This window comes from Mytilus trossulus, chromosome 6 (genome assembly GCF_036588685.1).
Source record: "Mytilus trossulus isolate FHL-02 chromosome 6, PNRI_Mtr1.1.1.hap1, whole genome shotgun sequence".
In the NCBI taxonomy this organism is placed as follows: domain Eukaryota; kingdom Metazoa; phylum Mollusca; class Bivalvia; order Mytilida; family Mytilidae; genus Mytilus; species Mytilus trossulus.
Genome location: NC_086378.1, coordinates 17,477,242 through 17,499,410, shown reverse-complemented (window position 1 = coordinate 17,499,410; position 22,169 = coordinate 17,477,242). Strand labels below are relative to the sequence as shown.

The 22,169-nt window shown below is 31.9% G+C and overlaps 1 protein-coding gene across 1 annotated transcript; it reads left to right on the top strand.

Moving 5' to 3' along the window:
* Positions 1 to 13,500: 13,500 nt before the first annotated feature.
* On the top strand, positions 13,501 to 22,031 carry LOC134723232 (glutathione S-transferase kappa 1-like). The gene is made up of 8 exons (XM_063586855.1): positions 13,501 to 13,688; positions 15,957 to 16,041; positions 16,921 to 17,021; positions 17,516 to 17,644; positions 18,141 to 18,176; positions 18,631 to 18,747; positions 21,088 to 21,181; positions 21,887 to 22,031. The coding sequence occupies exons 1-8, from the start codon at positions 13,620 to 13,622 to the stop codon at positions 21,934 to 21,936; spliced, it is 681 nt and encodes a 226-aa protein (XP_063442925.1). The 5' UTR covers positions 13,501 to 13,619; the 3' UTR covers positions 21,937 to 22,031.
* Positions 22,032 to 22,169: the final 138 nt, after the last annotated feature.

Sequence of the window (22,169 nt, the reverse complement as noted above, 5' to 3'; positions counted from 1 at the left end):
AAGAAGAGCATTTAGGAGATCACTAAGAAGACAGACGAAATGAAGAAAAAGAAGAGCATTTAAGAGAAATATAAAGACTAACTTCATTTTGATTTGTTTTTAAATTTTCAATATTTTCCATTATTTTAATAGTGAAACATTGCTATTCAAAATCTTTATATTTATATTATATTTATTTATATATGTTTATAGAAAAAAAATGAGATTTGTTTATAATCAAAATTAAGCCTAATAGCTGACAAAAAAACGGATATTTAGTGTAAGAAAAATTGTTACACAAAATAAACTATTAATAGATATAGGAAGATGTGGTATGAGTGCCAATAAAGCAACTCTCCATCAATTTATAAAAGTAAATCATTGTAGGTCAAAGTACGATTTTCAATACCATAATGTTTTTGTATCTCTCACACACAAAATATTGGTTCTGCAAGGTTTTGACCTGAAATCAACATTTATCCATGCTCAACTAATTGGTCACCTTCGGTGAAAAACAATATTGTTTTGGCGACAAGTCGAATACAATTTTTTTTTGTTTCAATTTTAACATTACATATAGTGGCATCTGAGGGTGAAACAATCATTTTTTTTTTCTCAGGGTCAAAAAACAAATTATTTTTTTCTCCAAAACTGGAAGCAAACTTTTTTTCCAAAAAAATCAATAGCCCTAAATATGCTAAAAGAACTTATGTTTTACCTACTTCACTTAACACGCATCATTTAAATGTAAAATTAAAAAACGGCCGGCTTGCTCACAGAAAAAAGTTTAAATGGGTTGATTTGTCTTCCTACAAACTTGAGTTCATTGAACAAGAAAGTACATTTGTAATATTTTAGGAATGATCGTATGAAGAAATAATAAAACAGCGTATTATTTCAAAGTGTGCACCACATTTTTTTTGTGTTATTTCAAACAGGCAGAAACACATTATAGTCATTTCTTATAACATAATTATTAATTCCATACAACACCAAAACAAATCATGAAAAACTTTGATAACGTCACGGTCAAATGAATAAGTTATGGTTATTTACATATTAGACAACATAGAAAAGTAAAGACAAGCCAATACGAACCCCACGTTAAACCGGGTATGAGGTCAGGTAGGGCTCACGTGGGTGAAGGCAAATATGGGCAACCATACGGCCTTCAACAATAAGATAATTACAACAATAAAATAATCGTATACAGTATAGTCGGCTTTCAAAGGCTTCGACATGAAAAATAGGTAGCATGTGTGTCAAATTATATAGTATGATACATATAAAAATAACAAAAGTACCCAACTCCGAGGAAAGTTGGAAATTAAAAGTCCGTAATGGAATTAAATATCGAAGTCGACCTTGCAACAACCCGTCACCTTCTGACGGCGGAAAATTTTATCAAGGTGTTAAGAACGAATCGTTAGATTGTAACTTAGAGGATTGTTCAGGTAAATTTTTCTTGAAATGTAAAGGATCAAGTTTTCAAATTCGTCATCCTCGTCTTGAGATCTCACAAACATGTTTAACCCCGCCGCATTTTTTGCGTCTGTCCCAAGTAATGAGCCTCTGGCCTTTTTTAGTCTTGTATTATTTTAAGTTTAGTTTCTTGTGTACAATTCGGAAATTAGTATGGCGTCAATGATCATTATCACTGAACTAGTATATATTTGTTTAGGGGCCAGCTGAAGTTCCCGGGTGCGGGAATTTCACTCTACATTGAAGACCTGTTGGTGACCTTCTGCTGTTGTTTTTTCTATGGTCGGGTTGTTGTCCTTTTGACACACTCCCCCTTTCCATTCTCAATTTTAATTGTTTTAATGAAATAAAAGAGTTAACAATCTAACGGATCAATACAACATGACATCTGTTAAAGATTTACATGTTATCGAATAGCAACAAATAAATAAATTTTTGTTTATATATTATTTAATTCATCTTGAAAGGTAATTTTAAGTTCAGAAAAAACAGTCCATCCGTATTTGAATAAATTGTTGTGCTTCTAACTATTGTTTTCCTTGAAAACATGGTATATACAAATAAGACGTTAAGTAGTTTCATTTAATAGTTCATTTTCGATGTGTAGGGTGCTTTTTGTTTCATTTTCCGAACGAGATTATTAAAAATGATTTTCGTTGATATATAGACTATTCTAATTTTAACACAAACAACAAACAGTCATAGGTGTGGTCGCAATGCAGTTGGGATAATGTGCATTTGGTCCAATTCTAGAATATAATTTGATATGTATCATAGTGGTTGATACAGGTATTTGCTTTGAATATATATGTTTCTATCTCAATCACATATTTTCAAAGTTACTTTGAGACTGATTACATTTTGTGATAGAATATAACTAACTCATACGTTTTTTCATCTGCCTAGCTCATATTCATATTTGCTTCGTGAATTTTATTTTTTCTCTCGTTTCGTGGTTTTTCTTCGTCGAGCTTGTGACTTTTGTCGCAAAATCGAGACATAGCGATCGTACATTTCGTCATCTGTGGTTTAAGTTTTTGAAATTAAATCAATTTATAATAATATCCTGCATTTCTACCAAAAGTTGACAGATCATATGATCATATTATAGTTTTCAGAAGTAAATTTTCGAAAAAAAACTCCTGTTTATCTGTATTTAATTTATAAATAGGCTGAGGTTTTTCTGCCAGTTAATATAACATTCACTCTGTCGTGAAAGTGTTTTTGGAATTTTTAACAATCTTTAAATATCCTAGATTTCTATTAAACTTGGACAGAAGATTATTTATTTGGAAAAGATAGTATCTAGAAAGAAATTTTGTAAAAGTTATATACTGTTTTTCCGTATATTCCTTATAAATGGACCTAGTTTTTCTGCGAGTTAACATAACATACAGTCTATACATTTATTAGACTCATAAACCATCATGGATGTTTACTAAACTTGGACAGAAGCTTCTTACAATCAAAAGATAGTATCTTATTTCCCTTTTTTTTGACCCAGTAGTTCGACAAGTTATATTATCAATCATTCTTTATTACAACAATAAAACTTACAGATCTTCTAATGACACAAGATCATCAAATGCATTTGCTGCTATTGTCGATATCTTGTTGGAAGTTAAGTCTCTAAAAAGAAACTAACTGAATAAAAAATAGCATGTTAAGTATTGAAAAAAAGGATTACAATATAACATTACCCTCTAGACATTAACAATAGGGAAAGAAAATTATCCCTTTTCTCGTAAATTTTAGCGTTATTGGTGTAATATTGAAATATCTTAATAAAGGAAAGCACAATCATTGCTGTTAATATTATTTTATTTTAAGTAAGTTATTTTCTCAGCTGTTTATTAAGAGAGATCTTGAATATTTAACAAAAACGTATCCTCAAAATTACGGTAAGTGTTGTTGAATGTTAATGTCATAAAATTTTAACGGTTCTTTGCTGAGTTTGCCCATCAACTTAAGTAACAAGTCTCCTTTCCTTAGTTTGTTAAATAATAGTCCTAAGACAGACATATATTCCTACCAGGAAACATTATCGTGATTTCAAGCCAACCAGTCTTTTCTCTTATTCTTAAATGTTGTATTCTTGACTTTCAGTTTTGTTTATATGCTTTGTCTATAGAGTTGTATACCAGTCATTTTGTTTTTATTCTTGTTGACGTGGTTTGTTTTTATAGTGATTAGTATTATAACACTATGTTGACTGCTGCACCATGCTTTTGACATATTAACCTATTATGGCAGTTCGTTTTATAACGTTTATTTATGCAACAGTCATTCAAGTGAGATGTTTAGCAAGCTATCTAACAAGGTTTAATCCGCCATTTTCTACGTAGGAAAAAACATGTACCTAGTCAGGAATATGACATTTGTTACCAGTTGTTTGATGTGCATGAACTTTTGATGTTGCCATTTATGAAGGGACTTTTCACTTTGAATTTTCCTTGGAGTTCGGTTAATTGTTCCTTTAATTTTCAAGTACTTTGAAAGCAATGAACATGATGATATAAATGAGTCAATTAAACATGTTAAATAAACATTGACAAAAACCGTATTATTCAATGTTGTCATGACCGGCTATATGGCACAAAAGAAGATACAGTCGTTGACACTCTTGAAATTATCAACCAGGTTAATTATATAAAATCTTTAAACTTCGATCAAAAAATGCATTCAACATGCTAGAAATGAGAATGATGAAAACCCGGAAATAGTGCAATTTCGGATGTTGACCCAGTAATTCGATAAGTTATATTATCATCATTCTTTATCATAACAATAAAACTTACAGATCTTCTAATGACACAAGATCATCAAATGCATTTGCTGCTATTGTCGATATCTTGTTGGAAGTTAAGTCTCTAAAAAGAAACTAACTGAATAAAAGTTAGCATGTTAAGTATTGAAAAAAGGATTACAATATAACATCACCTTCCAGAAATTAATAATAGGAAAAGAAAATTATCCCTTTTGTCGTAAATTTTAGCGTTTCTTGTGATATATTGAAATATCTTAATCGAGGAAAGCACAATCATTGCTTTTAACATTATATTTATCTAAAGAAAGTTATTTTCTCAGCAGTTCATTAAGAGAAATCTTGATTTTTTAAACGAAAATATATCTTCACATGGTTGGTTTTAAAAGTAATAAAATTGAGAATGGAAATGGGGAATGTGTCAAAGAGACAACAACCCGACCAAAATAAAAAAACACAACAGCAGAAGGTCACCAACAGGTCTTCAATGTAGCGAGAAATTCCCGCACCCGGAGGCGTCCTTCAGCTGGCCCCTAAACAAATATATACTAGTTCAATGATAATGAACGCCATACTAATTTCCAAATTGTACACAAGAAACTAAAATTTAAATAATACAAGACTAACAAAGGCCAGAGGCTCCTGACTTGGGACAGGCGCAAAAATGCGGCGGGGTTAAACATGTTTGTGAGATCTCAACCCTCCCCCTATACCTCTAACCAGTGTAGAAAAGTAAAAGCATAACAATACGCACATTAAAATTCAGTTCAAGAGAAGTCCGAGTCTGATGTCAGAAGATGTAACTAAAGAAAATAAACAAAATGACAATAATACATAAATAACAACAGACTACTAGCAGTTAACTGACATGCCAGCTCCAGACTTCAATTAAACTGACTGAAAGATTATGATTTCATCATATGAACATCAGGCACAATCCTTCCCGTAAGGGGTTTAGTATCATACCATCATAACATATATGAGAAGAACATAACCCGTGTCATGCCAACAACTGTTTTTAGAATAAATGTGTTTAGTTCCGACGCAAAGACCTTATCAGTGACTCAATATTAACGCCAAAATATGCAATCTTTAATGACTTGACAACAGTATCGTAATTATATCCCTTCTTAATAAGTCTATTCAAAGGTTTTGTAAGTTTATGAGGTGAATACTGACACCTTTGTGCTTTATAAAGAATATTTCCATAAAAAATTGGATGTGAAATACCTGAACGTATAAAAAGTCTGCATGTTGAGCTATATTTACGAATGATGTCTTTATACCGATGATAAAATTTAGTAAATGTTTTGACTAGTTTGTGATATCGAAAACCCTGGTGTAATAATTTTTCAGTAATACATAAATTTCTCTCGTTAAAATCTAAGACATTGTTACATACACGAGCGAATCGTACAAGTTGAGATATATAAACACCGTAAGATGGTGACAAGGGAACGTCACCATCTAAAAACGGATAATTAACGATAGGAAATGAAAAATCATCCCTTTTATCATAAATTTTAGTATTCAGCTTTCCGTTAGTGATATAGATATCAAGATCGAGGAAAGGGCAGTGGTCGTTGTTAGTATTAGCTTTATTTAAAGTGAGTTCACCAGGATAAATTTCATTAATATACATACTGAAGTCGTCATTATTGAGAGCCAAAATATCATCCAAATATCTAAAAGTATTATTAAATTTGTTTATCAGATGTTGTTTTGATGGGTCTTTGCTTATTTTTGTCATAAATTGTAACTCGTAACAATACAAAAAGAGGTCCGCAATAAGTGGTGCACAGTTAGTCCCCATTGGAATTCCGATAATCTGACGATATACGGAATCCCCAAAGCGAACAAAAATGTTATCTAGTAAAAATTCAAGGGCATATATAGTATCAAAGCATGTCCAATTAACATAGTTTTTTTGTTTATTGCAACTAAAAAATGACCTAAAAGAGTTTGAACATATATATTCACATTCTGATTTTTTGAATGCCCATTTAATTAGATGTGTGAATTTTTTCTTAATGAGAATGTGAGGCAATGTGGTATACAGGGTAGAAAAATCAAAACTTTGAACAGATTCAAAATCACCAATATAAGCATGCAATTTATCAAGTACTTCCAACGAGTTCTTGACACTCCAAAAGTAATTTATTCCACTATTTTCGAAGGCCTTATTTGAACAATTTATTATAAGGTTTTTAATTGTACCAAGTGTGCTGGTAAGAATAATAGACAATTTAGTAGTTGAACAATGGCTTGAAGACGAAATAAATCTATATTTGTAAGGGGTTTTGTGTAGCTTCGGAAGCCAATACATAGTTGGAACTTTCATTGTATTTGGCTCTGCTTGTAAAGCGGTGGCTAAAAGTTTATGTTTGTTACAGATTTCGTTTTCTGAAAATGGAGTCAGTTGGAATGTTGGTGAATTGGTGATTTCCTTTTTCAGAACCTCGATGTAAAATTTACGTCAAACAATAATAATATTATTAGCAGCTTTATCACTATTATTATAACTATTATAACACTATGCTGACTGCTTTACCATACTTTTGACACATTGACACGTTTACCTTGTATGTCTGTTTGTTTTATAACGTTAATTTATGCGACAGTCATTCAACCGAGATGTTTAGCAAGCTATTCAACCAGGTTTAAGCTGCCATTTTCTACGTTAAAAATTGCATGTACCTAGTCAGGAATGGGACATTTGATACCAGTTGTTTGATGTGAATAGGATTTTAAGCAACTCTGAATAATTAATATGTTGCAGACTATGAAAAAAGATTCTATACTTTGTTCGTTAAATTGATAAACAAGGTTAAGTAGATAAAGAGTATAGAAAAATATGAGTCAGACAGATCATGAGGTGTCGAGCCCCTAATAAAAATTACAGTATTTTTATAATAAGTGTCACTATGCAATGGCTTGGGCTCCTGACGATGGACATGGCCATGATCAATTAGTTAATTCTAATTGGTCTAAATAGATGTTCGAAACACCTTATGATCTATGGAGTTGGGGTGCTGGGATAGGCTTTGACAACGATTTATTGAAATAACCAAACAGAAAACAATAAACTTGAGGAAGAGATGACATACCACAATCATGAGGTGCAAATCTTTGTACACCATATCCAGATTTCGACAATGAATGTCTCTTCAGTGATGTAAGGGATCGAAACGCTATTTGGAAGGCCATATAAATTATCTCAATTCATGATTGACTCTTGAATTTTCATTTCAACTTTAAAGAGTCGAATCGGATGAACGAATCATATAAACCCAAAGAAAATATAATACAAGCTCAAACAAAAAAAACATAAACAAGTCGAAATTGAAAACGACAAAAAACAATACAAATTATATACGAATTAGTGAGTTTAATTCTATAGAAACAAGAAAAACTGAATCAAATAACATGATTAGGTTAAATGATTAGTTATATGTTATTTTTTAGCCTTAGTTCCTAAGTGTCTACGTCCCTGACTTTAAAATATTCAGACTTTAACGTTGAACAAAGTATATATATATAAATTCAGTGAGAAAAATAAAGGCAACAGTAGAATACCGCTGTTCAAAATTCATAAATCGATGGAGAAAAAAACAAATTCGGGTTATAAACTTAAACTGAGGGAAACGTAGGAGAACTACGATACAACAGAGACACAACATCGAAACTCAACACACACAGACACGAACTATAATGTAACAATGGCCATTTTCCTGACTTGGTACAGGGCATTTTATGAAAAAAATGGTGGGTTGAACCTGGTTTTGTGGCATGACAAACCTCCCGCTTTGATGGCAGTAATAATTATAACATTAAATAACAACATTACACGAAAGGGTTACAATAAATAAACAGATAAATGGGAGAAAATGTAGGACAGAGAAACAAACGAATAATAGCCATCCAAAGGTAACAGGTTAAAAAATATTTGTATACACACCAGACGCTACTTCCGCACAAAACTATGTTCAGATTAGAAAAGTTTGAAAGCCATAACAACTACCAAGTTGAAGATCGCCGAGGACCAAAAGTTTCAAAAAGTTGTGAGGCCAGGGTTATTCGCCTGGTACAAAACATCATTATTATCAAGAATAATACATAGTTTTGCAAACAGTAAATTTTAGAAAATGACTATATAATATATATACATGATTAAACTGAAGTGGTGACTAGCTATAGAAAAAAAATCACATCCCTGTTAGCCATAGTTAATGCAACGCCTAAAGTGACGTCGCATATAATTTCTAAAACGTGTTCCGAAAATTAAGAGAATTTAAATGAAATTCAAGATTAGATTTGAATGACTCATCTTACTTATATTAATAACAGTGAAAATTATAATATTAATTAGTACTTGGATAACTAATCGTATTATCTAGCTTTGTGGTTGTTACTTCTGATCAAACTGCAAACCAAATATAAAGTGTAAATTACGTTGATCCAAAATTAAATCTACCAAATAAACTGGATGAGTAGTTATCCCCCAATACAACAGAAAAAATACGATTTACAACTACAAACGTTAAAACATTTGAAAAAATCAGATGACAACAACAAACACAACATCAAAACACAACAAATTCAAACTCTGTAAATTTTGTTTGTTACTTAGTATACAATAAACTTGTGAACCAAAATAAAACTTTATAAAAAATATTAACAGTATTACCGGGCTCCAATGTAGATTCCCAAAAAGAGGTTCAATAAAACCTGACAAAGGAAAGGCTTAACTATATCATCAGAAAACTAAAACAGACACACAAACATACTCAGGAATACTATGTTGTTTATCAATCGGAGAAAGAGGGTACCCTTAATATTACAATTCAAAAATAAAATACTTAGACGTCAAAATGTAAGAAGCACGTAGTACTATGTAGAATAAAAGTTATGTAAAGATTATTTGATTTTTAATTTATGAAAATTTGAATAGTAGTAAAATCCCAGAATGAGTTAAGATAACAAAACTGTTAAATCGTCGTCAACTGTACAATGTAGCAGGGAATGATCATAGGTACTGTTAAAGATAAATCATAATGATATAAAATGTAAATGTAAAATTTGACTTACATGTAGAATATTTTACAAGACGTTCACAACTGGCGATATCTGAGCACACAACTGTACAATTGAAGAACGATTTCGTAAATGAAATAACACATTGGAAGGGATGGTATGTGTTTTATATCATGCTAGTGGTTGCGTGGTCCTAGGATGTAACACATGTCTACAGAAGTTTCAGTGGTTGAACATGACAGATATTTTATAATATTTTCCCAGAGAAAGAGCATTTCGTACAAATATAAATTTAAAGTTAGGTATGACTAAAGATATAAAAATTAAAACATGTCAATGTGACATATTGCAAATAACTATCTAAGAAAGCAAGTATTGATTATAACGTTTATAATATTAAATAAATCCGGCCATTGAAAGCTATTTAAATTGTAACACAAATTTCATACTTATTTTATCCCTTAACAGTCAGGATCCTACTTCGTCAAAATTATCTCCCCATTACGCCGGTTCATTTTCACAATCGTAGAAACGGAAGCCATTGTAGGGATGACGCGCTACCAATTTTGCTCTTGGAAACCGATAAATTTATCCACATTGCACCATTACGATCCTTAGATGTCAGTTGTATTTTTAAAGACAAATGTATCAACTAGCTAATGAGCATCAGTTAATACTCTTGTCTGCATTGATTCAACTTAAAACTATTGTCTGATCGGTTGTCAGGTGGAATTTTCGAAAATTCATAAACATTTAAAAAAATTCCAATTAAATATTTCGTGGAAGGGCAGACTAGATTTTTTTTTAGAGTATGAAGACTATAAACTCTAGTTATCACACACAAAAAATTACATTTTTTCTAAGATATGCATTTTCATCATCCAACTTGAAAGACTGTAGTCAAGTACTTTCAGTTAAAAAATAACCATTCGAACACACCTTCTCTGTTTTTGTGACTCATTAAATAGGTATTTCACTTGACCCATATATTTCATTTTTTTGTACTGTGATTTTTTTGTGTTGTAACGTCAACCTGTGGCTTTAATATATAAAAATGATAGAATCTGAAGCGAGACGATGTATGAAATATTCTTACTTTGTACGATATCAAGACAAACTACTCAACTCAAACACACCCTAACATAAAAAGGTACACTCGATTTTCTCTTTTCGATACAATTGTTACCCATTTTTTGGATTTGTTTCTTCAGTCACATAATGGAAGGGCAGACACGAAAATTACTGTACTAAAAGATTGATATGTTTTCCGCCCGTGGTAAAAAAAAAAAAAAAATCGGAGGTTATGCATTTTTGTCCTCTAACTTGAAAGATACCCATGTCGTCGACATGATATCTAATAATTCTGCTTAACTATGAACTAGATAAATTGAAAACTTATGCAAATGGTGTTTTTAAAATAAAACACCTCGTAATTGAGAAGAAAATTGCAATTTTGTTTGTTTCTATTATTTTTTTTAAAAAAATCACTATAGTTAACAATACAGTAAACATTTATCGCCTTCTCTAATAAAGAGCTTCGATTCTTTTGTTCTATTTCAACCTGGTTTCCGACTGTTAATGATCACGTGATTCGAGAAAACGTGTTTCATTGTGAACTTTCCATTTCTAAGTAGCAACATTCCAGCAGCACTTGCATACGGGGTATATATATCCCAATTGATTCGATATTCTCGTGTTTGCATTTCCTATCATGATTTTCTTGATAGAATGTTGCTGCTCATAAGGATGCTATTAAACCAAGAGTTCCTAATGGTAAAGTTGAAATCATCCCTTCATAAATTTTATGGACGCCATCACGAGTTGGTTGACCGTTACGGAATAACCGTCTTACAAATGATATCGTATATGTTCCTTACGTCGTAACTACAATCCCCTTCCCTTTCATGAATGTGACCTACCAAATTGGACTATTTACCTGATTTGTTATCACATAAGCAACACGATGGGTGCCACATGTGGAGCAGGATCTGCAACCTTCTGGAGCACCTGAGATCACCCCTAGTTTTTGGTGGGATTCGTGTTGTTTATTCTTTAGTTTTCTATGTTATGTCATATGTACTATTGTTTGTCTGTTTGTCTTTTTCATTTTAGCCATGGCGTTGTCAGTTTGTTTAAGATTGATGAGTTTGACTGTCCCTTTGGTATCTTTCGTCCCTATTTTTTTAAAATTGCAAGTCATTTTAAGATTCAATTAATTTTAAGATATCTTTTACATTCCTGGCTGTATCTGGAGATTAACTTCTGATTAACACTTCCTGACGATCTGACACCAACGGATCCAGATTTGAGTTTGTAATTTCTTCTGTGATGGCCGAAATGCTTACAGCATATCACACCGTTTGATGCTGTTAATAAAGGGCTGCCTCTGTAACTGTAAATTGTAAGCAGGATTAGCATAGGTTTCGGCTAGTGGCATTCGTGTTTATTTTAATGCGAAGCTGGACGCCCTTTAGTCTTTTCTTTCATCATACGCATTGCTCGGTTTTCCCCCTGGCCAATTTTATATTCATTCTTGCTGTTGAAAGCAACATCGTTAGACTCGTACTCCCGAATTGTTGACTGTCCAGTCGGTGAAGAATCTGCAATCCGTATAAGCCTATTACTGCCTTTAACTTTATCCAAAAATCCAGAACAATACGTTTCCTCTGAGTTCAGTATTTTTGTGATTTTACTTTTGACAATGTACCTCTGTTGACGGAATCAAATTGATTATTACAGTTTCTTCATTAAACTCGAACTGACTTATGTTTCCTTCATATTTGAACTTGATAGAACATTCTTTCTTTATCTTCTTAGACATTGCGTGTTGTTCGCGTACCAGCTTAGTTTCAAGATTATCCATTGTCCAGTCCATGTACATTGTACAGTTAAATAGACGGAAAACGTGTCGTGTAAGTATTTATCAGAAAATGATCTGGTTGCACCATTCCTTGTTTTATCAGGCAGCAAGGCGTTCTGCAGAAGTAGTCTTTATTCTTTATGTTCGGTCATGTTGAAGAAGAAATGACCAGGCTGAACTGTCCGAATGCAAGCGTCGAATGACACATAAGTAATAAAATTGAGAATGGAAATGGGGGATGTGTCAAAGAGACAACAACTCGAACACAGAAAAAAAACATAGATTTACCGTCACTATTCTTCCTAAACTGGACCCCTGTTGTGTTCACTTATCGCTACACTTCGGTGCGAAGCTATAGATAGAACGGCGGACCAGTTTATATTCTTCCAAGCTCGTGAAGTTTCCTATTCAGAGAAGACCTTACATCTAGACATGTGACAAATGTCAAAACAAATACACGTGTTCATTATAACATTTTAAATACATATACTAAATTACAATTAGTTATCTTTCCGAGTACTAGTATACTTTTCCGCTATTCATTTTATCTATTTATTTATTACAATTAAATACTGTTAAGCTATTCAAAATATATATGTTTTATAAATAATAAAGAAAAAAAATGCATATTCAAAGTTAATATAAGTTAATTATTTTTTATCGATCATTTTATTCAGGACTACAAACGTCTATACAGAGAATTAAAACCACGCTTTCACGGAACAAAAACCTATACTCCAATCTAACCTTTTATATCCGAGAAGTTACTTATAGGTAAGACAATACTTGGTCATGTTTTATGAAGATTTAAGCCAAAGGCGAATCTTTTCATTGAACGAGAAGGGGTGAGTATGTTCTAAATTACCAGAGGGGACGACAACCTTACCAGGATATTGTATAAAGGATATCAGAGTACCTTGCTACTTAAGAAAGAGTTATTGGATGTAAACTTTTTTTTAACTATATGTATGACTGCAGTTACCAATGCATATTTTCTTATAGCATTACACTAAGGCCCGATCTATGGCTTTTCGTAACAGTAGTTTATGTCATTCCAGTCATTGCAGTCTAGTGCACTAGCGACTTTCTTCCAAATAAATAATTATATTTACAAGTTGATAGTCCAAGATGGATCGCAAATATTAAAAATGAGCTATTCTAAAAAGACAGGCAATTTTCGTTTGATTATGTTAACTTATTATGGAATAAAAAAAAAATGCACTTGACCTTTGCAAGAGGTCACTCCCATGTGATAGCTATGAATTATATTGTTTAATGTTTTATGTTCAGTTGAAGTAACAAATTAGAACATTATCATTGTTGTAACTATATAATACTGGTTTAAACACTATATGTTGACCTTTTACTTCAGGATTATTGATCGTTACCCAACCTTATACTATAAAAATAAAGAATGTAGATATCCACTACGATTCTTTAGTTGCACTATCAGTGAGCAGAAAACGTATCAATTAACAAAATATATTTAAATTTTCAATAATGTCGGACAAGAAAACAGTAGAATTGTTTTACGATGTGCTATCCCCATATTCTTGGTTTGGATTTGAGGTGAGTTAGTATTTTGGTTTTTTTATGCTTTAGTGACATAAAAGTGAAAAAGTCAGACTGCATGGTATTTTTTTTTATTTTGCGAGAATACAGAGGATAACTGCATGTCGACTTAATATAAGCTAAGCTATAAGTCGAAAGTTATCCTTACTATAAGCTCTGTTGGGATTTCAAAATGTATCTCCCTTGGACATTTGGGTTTATGCATATAAGAGAATATTAACGTCAGGCATTAAAAGGGGAGCACCAACCATTTGAGTTCCTAATACCATTATGGCGATTTTCTGAACATTTGACTTATTCATAGATGTCTAGAAATTGCTAAAATGCAATGTCATTGGGTTCAAACAAAATCGAGCAAACAAAATGAATCGGAATGAATCAGATCTTGTATCAAGTGTGTCTCTTGCAACAACGTTTAACACAGTATATATATAAATTTTAAGTAATGTATAATTAAAAAAAAAAATCATATTTCAGTTTTTAATTTAGAACATAATACCACCTTGGGATTTAAATGTTTTTTAAACCATGACTAGGTATTATTGAAGTTAACCTGTATGTTCTTATTATTGACCTTAAAGCGGACTAATACTTTACAAAAAAAAGAAATGAACAAGCGATCCTATGTAGATGGTAAACAAACTATATGTTGTTTCTGGATACAAGGTTATTTCCTGAGATACTTGGTTTATAACACACATCTTTATACAAGACTTAGAATATAATTTAAATATTTTTCTTTCTCATTTTCCTACTTATCTGGTTGAAAGTCCCTTTGATATCGATCGTTTGCCTCTCTTTTGTATCAATTAATTTTCCGAAAGTGTAACTGTAAAACATCTTATGAAATTTACGGTCTTACTCGTTATAATATAGCATTTTTAAAGTATTATAGATGAATATATACATCTGTGCTATTTTTTTATTCCTACATCTAACTTCATATTCGAAGTCAAGTTAGTGTCCAATAATTCGAAGTCATAGTTAGTGTCTCATAAAGTCACGTGTCTAAAAGAAAACATTTATATGTTTATTTGAGCGGTAAGGATTATAATGTTTATTTGCATCTCTGGAATGATGTTTTTTTTCTTCACGAGTGATAACAAAATACCCAAGGGAAATTCAAATTAATTGTTTAAGTTTCATTTTAGACAAAAGAATCAGTTATATAAAAAAAAACATATTTAAAAAAACATTAAAAAAATGTACAAATGTTTTAATGTTTACTTTATTTTGAAGTGAAACTGCATGCACAACAATATATGCCAGTTCTGTTGAAACTATAGTTCTCAGATTGCGGATGTGGAGTCGTAGAAGGCATAACATTGGAAATATATATAGACGGTTGTTCAAAATTCAAGAGTCAATCTTAAATTTAGAGTAAATTATATGGCCTTCCAAATACCGTTTCGATCCCTAACATCACTGAAGTGACATATATTGTCGAAATCTAGATCTGGTGTACTAAAGAAATATTGACACCGAATGTTTGTGGCACAACATCGTAGCCACAAGTTAACAAAAAAAAATTTCTGTGACGTATTAAATTTATATTCAGATCCATTTTGTTACATCTTGTGATCAATTTTATTTGGCAATCGTCAATTGCAGTCAGCAGGGTTAAAGAACATCAGTTGTTCGACCTGTTAGTCAAATGCGTTTTGTTTAAATATACTTTTTCACTTTTTTGGTCTTTTGGAAAATGTTGTTTGTGCTGTTTTTAGACCCTTCTACAACGAAATTTGTTTGACATGCACACGTATAAAAATTGCGGTTTTTATCCAACGCAATAATAGGTTTGAACGTAGTTTTCAATTTAGACTCGTTTAGACGGTTGTTCATATATATTTCATTTTTGGAATCCCGCCCCAGATTTCAACCATCCTGAATCAATCCCTGATATGGGGCATACGTCAGTGGGATATTAACCAAACAATACACAAAAATCAACAAAAAACATCAATTCGTGCCCACGATCTTCAACAATAAACACTTCCTTTAAAAACCTTTAAAGTAACTAATCGGTCAGTCTATCAAAGCTGTAAATAAAAAAATTCTAACATGGTCAAAAGTATGCTTCGTTCATTTTGTATTATAATGAACGCCTTGTCTACAGTTTGGGCGGCTTATAGTGTAATCTAATGTAGACTGAATAGTACAGTCCCCTGGCTTGATATAAACTTCGCACAAGATCGAACATATATGAGGCATATTTATCAGCCTGAATCTAATGTTATTAGTATTGATCTCTTTTTAATCTTATAGATTCTGGAACGTTATGTATCTAAATGGAAGAAGATGGACCTAAAATTGAAACCGGTCTCATTGGGTGATATAATGAAGGCGTCAGGTAATAACAGAGGTTTGGGAAGAAGTAAAATGTAAAATTCCTCTCAAAACACATAACTTTATTGCATTATTTGCTGACTACTGACTATGATAAAAAAAAAAAAGAAAAAAAAAAGGAGATGTTGTAGAATTGCCCTTTAGATCAAACGACGAAAATAAAAGCAATTAAGTATTCGATATACAATTTGGGCTTAACTTTTATTTTAGTCTTAGTGTAATCCATGATATCTAATTGCAGGTTACAGACGTTTTGGATTTCGATACTGCTTCACTGAAAGTCGAAAATGATGAACAAAACAAAACAAATACAAAAGTGATTTGAGGCAGAAAATTAAATACCTAAATCTTGTCAGTTTCAAAAATGTTTCAATATATGCAATATTTATTGAAAAGTAGGCCATTCTTTCAAAAAAACTGTATGTTACTACCGAAGCTACTCATAGCGCAGCAGTTATTGACATAATTGCATTATAAAACTATTCAATAAATTCATGCCATGTAGGTTATACAAAATAATTTTCAGTTCGAATTCTATGTGGTGGTCTTGCACTTTCCGTCCTGCTTAACATTTTGCGCTATGTTTCCACTTGATTTTTTTACATAAATGCAAAATGTGCTACTTTTTTCTGTTTTGTAGTGATTTATATTCGTAACTTGAATTTCATGTCCCAAAACAATACATAGACCTACTTTTTTAATTGTTTTCATTATCCGTAGATTGTCCTGAAAATGTATGAAATATTTGCCACTGGACTTTAATAAATTACAATCAATGAATGATAAGTCATTGGTCCCAAGAAATACAAATGGTGACAGGACCTCTTTATGTCTACATTTCAATTTTGTTCGACAATCACTAATTGTTTTTTCACTTTTGCAGATAACCAGCCTCCAGGTGTTAATCCAATCAAAATGCAATACATAGGAAAAGATCTAATGAGACTCGCTAAACACACTCAAATACCAATGAAAATTCCTTCTGTGAGTAAAAGTAAAACAAAATCATTTAATGGGAATACATATTTGATTTATAACTTATTATAAAAAAATTGAACGTTAAAATAATAATGGTTCAAATAGATAACTAACAAGTAGAAGGGCTTTACAGAAAAGAGAATGATGATAACCAAGGGGAAGAACAAAACATCTAATGAATAGAGAAAATATAGGCCAAAAAAGTAAGAATAGAGAGCACTGGGCGAAGAAGTATAAACAAATTCTTGTTAGGCATATTTTTTTAATTTTTTTTTTATTATTAAAAAACTTGAATTTGCGTGAATGATGTGCAACGACACAAAAAAAGCATAAGGTCAATTTTCAATTATGTTCAAGTTTCCATACAATATATGTAACAATACAACATTTTATTTGTTTGTGTTATAATTTACTAGTAGTTTTAGTTTCCAAAAGTTATAAGGGTTTATTCTTTTGATTATTTAGAAAACAAGTCAATTAAAGATCAAGATTTATTTCAGAACCCAGAAGAGGTGATATTTAAAAAAGGTTCAAAGTCAGCCATGTTGTTTGTAACAGCAGTAGACATAGATTACCCAGAATACACCGAGGAACTTTCCCGCCAGTTTTGGATGAGAGTTTGGAGCAGAGTAAGAGAAAATATTCATTAAATGTAACGTGTGAATCTACAAAACCTTCCAATATTCATTTAATGTTCATTTTGGTTATTTCTTCGCATTTGGTTAAGTCATATTGAATGTTAAGACAGAAATAAATAAATTTAAGGCCTTTTCTAAATATGTATGACCGAAAAAAGATCCAACTATATATAATATCACACGATAGGTTGAAATACTGTAAAAAGAAGTATTCTCAAAGGACTACCGGGTAACCCTAACAATGTATTGCAACTGAGTACGGATATATCTTTTAACGCTTTTATCGGATTTTTTAATTAAGTTTTAACTATAGTAGAATTAATGGCTTTAACTCCTTTTTCTCCAATACAAAAAGCTTTAAAGCTGATATACATGTACGTTTCAAGTTAACCAACATTAAAGAAATATATAATGCGTGATATATTGCCATTTGTTGCAATCAAGGCCTTTAAAACTTGATAATATTTTATGTTTGTTTTACTTTCAGGATGAAGGAATAACAGAAGATGCACATTTCACACAGGTATTTTCTTAAATTTTACACAATAAAATGTAATAATCGGAATTGCTAACTAGTATTATCAATGAAGTAACTCCATGTTGTTTTGATGATCTGAGTTGTTCATATCTCTGCTTTTGGTTTTTATCGTTTTTTCAATGATTTGTCCGTTTTTGCCTAACATACTGGAAACTTTCAAACTGTACGACTAAAGTTTTATAAGGTACTCATAATTGTAACTTTCATAATAGCAATTTATATATTTCAATTTAGTGCTCTGAGATTTAACACAATGCAAAGGGAACAAGATGTCAGGTTTTCTCAAATGTCTATTAAAAGATTAAAAACGAACCAAGTCTAAACAGGATTCTACACGTACCATGCACTAAGCAAGAAAATGGTGTTTCAGGATTATTTTAAAAACGGAAAGGTAATAATGTTGTATATTTATTTGACTACAGTTATAATGTTTTTGCAGGCAGCAAAGAAGGCAGGAATGAAAGATGACATCATCAAAAAAGCATTAAAAAGATCAAAAGACAAAGATGTTGCTGACAGACTGCAAGCTTTTGCTGATGAAGCACGGGCTAATGGGGTAGGTTATACTTATACAAATGAAGCACGGGCTAATTGGGTAGGTTATACTTATACAAATGTAGCACGGGCTAATTGGGTAGGTTATACTTATACAAATGTAGCACGGGCTAATGGGGTAGGTTATACTTATAAAAATGAAGCACGGGCTAATGGGGTAGGTTATACTTATACAAATGAAGCACGGGCTAATGGGGTAGGTTATACTTATACAAATGAAGCACGGGCTAATGGGGTAGGTTATACTTATACAAATGAAGAACGGGCTAATGGGGTAGGTTATACTTATACAAATGAAGCACGGGCTAATGGGGTAGGTTATACTTATAAAAATGAAGCACGGGCTAATAGGGTAGATTATACTTATACAAATGAAGCACAGGCTAATGGGGTAGGTTATACTTATACAAATGAAGCACGGGCTAATGGGGTAGGTTATACTTATACAAATGAAGCACGGGCTAACGGGGTAGGTTATACTTATAAAAATAAAGTACGGGCTAATAGGGTAGGTTATACTTATACAAATGAAGCACGGGCTAATGGGGTAGGTTATACTTATACAAAGAAGCACGGGCTAATGGGGTATGTTATACTTATACAAATGAAGCACGGGCTAAGGGGGTAGGTTAAACTTATACAAATGAAGCACGGGCTAATGGGGTAGGTTATACTTATAAAAATGTAGCACGGGCTAATAGGGTAGGTTATACTTATACAAATGAAGCACGGGCTAAGGGGGTAGGTTAAACTTATACAAATGAAGAGGCATCGGTTAAGCTTATAGGTAATAAGTAAATGATTGGTTAGACATTGGCCTCTGTCAAAGAAATACGTTCGGTAAGACATAGGCTTATGGGCAAGGCAAACGCCCGATGTAACATTTGCTTATGGGGAAGGTATAAACGATGACGAGGCTTTGCCGGGCTAATAAAGGAGGTAGGAAAGGTAAAAGACTGGCGATACATTGGCTTTTGGAGTTTTGTTAGATGTCGAAATTATGGAGTAAATTTCTAGAATACGTAATTTGCTGATGATGCGTTGGCTAACAAGATAGGTTATACGTCAATGGTTGATGAAGCATTTACTTATGGGATATGTTATACATTATTTGGATAGGTTATACGTCAATGGTTGGTGAGGTATTTGCTAGCGATATGGTTATGCATCAATGGTTGATGAGGTATTTGCTAGCGGTATAGGTTATGCGTCAATGGTTGATGAGATGTTTGCTAGCGGTATAGGTTATGCGTCAATGATTGATGAGGTTTTTGCTAGTGATATAGGTTATGCGTCAATGGTTGATGAGGTATTTGCTAGTGGTATAGGTTATACGTCAATGGTTGATGAGGTATTTGCTTGTGATATATGTTATGCGTCAATGATTGATGAGATTTTGCTAGTGGTATAGGTTATGCGTCAATGGTTGATGAGGTATTTGCTAGCGGTATAGGTTATGCGTCAATGATTGATAAGGTATTTGCTATTGGTATAGTGGACGCGTTAATGGTTGAATATGTATTTGCTAGTGGTATAGGTTATGCGTCAATGGTTGATGAGGTATTTTCTAGCGGTATATGTTATGCGTCAATGGCTGATGAGGTATTTGCTAGTGGTATAGGTTATACGTCAAGGGTTGATGAGGTATTTGCTTGTGGCATAGGGAATGCGTCAATGGTTGATGAGGTATAGTCTCATGGGTTATATTATACTTACATGTGTTCATTAGAGATCTTCTACCAGACAAAAAAAAACAATATTGGTTTAAATGCTTTTTTTAAATATCAATCATTGAATTCAGTAAGATATGACATTTGTGTATTCAAAACAATTTGCACAGATTTAGGATTAATGAAAGTTTACAACAAATTAAGATAGAGCGTATCAAATTTCTTTATATAAGATAAGTATAAATAATCAGTACAAATAATCAGTTTACATTGAATATCTCTATGCGATGATAGAAAAACCACATGACCATCTCATTCCATTGTTCTATCCTTGGATCCTGGCGCACTGATTGTTGACAGAAGTATTAGATTGGGTCAAAATGCCAGATTACCATTTTTACAAGTTTTATATCTATCTAATTTTCATTTTGTTAAAATTAAATTTTTTTTTTATATTTTCAAATAAATTTTCGAGAGAAATTAGCATTTAGTATCTGTCAGATATTGTTTGTCTTCGAAAACATTGCCTACAATTACATGTAACATCGCTTTTAAACTTAGTCGCCTCTTTTATAACAACTTCAAAAACTATTTCAATTGAAAACTTTTTTCTCCGATGATTATTTGACTATTAATAAGACATATTGACGTTATTCATATTTATAATGCAGGCATTTGGGGCACCAACAATGATTGTCCATGTGAATGGTGAAAAGGAAATGTTATTTGGGTCAGATCGATTTAATATTCTAGCTGAAATGTTGGGTAAGTAATTGTTTAATGGTGTGATCTCTATCATCTTATTGTTAAAGAAATTGTAAACAACAGATTAATTCCAGAACTACTTGTATTTTTAGGAAGGGGTGAATCTTTTATCAATATGTCGTTAAATTCAATATCATTTCAAAAATGAAAAACAAATTTGGTCTTTCAAACAGCTTTAATTTGTATGATTCTACTAAAGATGATATAGAATAAGTAGTATTTACAAACGTAGTTCAGAAATTTTTTATCGAATTGATTATCGACAAATCATAAACTATTTTTTCCCAGTGAGATTCTTCATCATACTACTAAATACAGAAGAAGGCATTGTTAGTAAAGTTAACGTCCGATTGAATATTTTTTATTAAAACCAATGTCGTTTGCATGCTGGCAAGTGAGTTGTCTAACTCTACACCAATGCAAACTGTGGAATACTACCCAAGAATATAAAGAAGTATAAAGAATATGTCAATGACATAGCGACTAAACGACATAAATAGCAAAAAGACCTCTAGAAAACAGCATACAGTCTTCAACTGTTAGATATTCGAACGGTAACGATATATCAAAACACTTCTTTAATCCTATCCAATGTTAGTATTTATGTCCCAAAAACTAAAAAAAATACAGGAAATTTCATTTACCCATTTTTGGTTAAACAGACTATAAGTAGTAGGTTACTTAATTAATTTCTCTTTTTTGCAGGTGAGAAATATGATGGACCCCAGAATCAATTATCAAAGAATAAAGCATAAGACGGCCGTGTCGTAGTAGATCTATCTCATCTCTATCTTGACAAATATTTACTTGATAGTATTTATTCATTGTACTGGTAACTTATTTCATTGTTGTATATACTGTCATTAAAATGATTTTCACATGGATTTAACTTTTTTTCAATTATGAATAAACATAATTGGGTATTATGAAATACGAAGACTTAAATAAAAATTCGAGTTAGGCTAATTTAGGTGGATGATTGGTTCCG

Excerpts from the sequence above, each read along its gene's own strand:
- LOC134723232 (XM_063586855.1), top strand. The coding sequence starts at position 13,620 with ATGTCGGACAAGAAAACAGTAGAATTGTTTTACGATGTGCTATCCCCA. Across the intron at positions 13,689-15,956 it reads ATTCTTGGTTTGGATTTGAG|ATTCTGGAACGTTATGTATC; the intron begins GTGAGTTAGTAT and ends TTAATCTTATAG. Across the intron at positions 18,748-21,087 it reads ATGAAGCACGGGCTAATGGG|GCATTTGGGGCACCAACAAT; the intron begins GTAGGTTATACT and ends TTTATAATGCAG.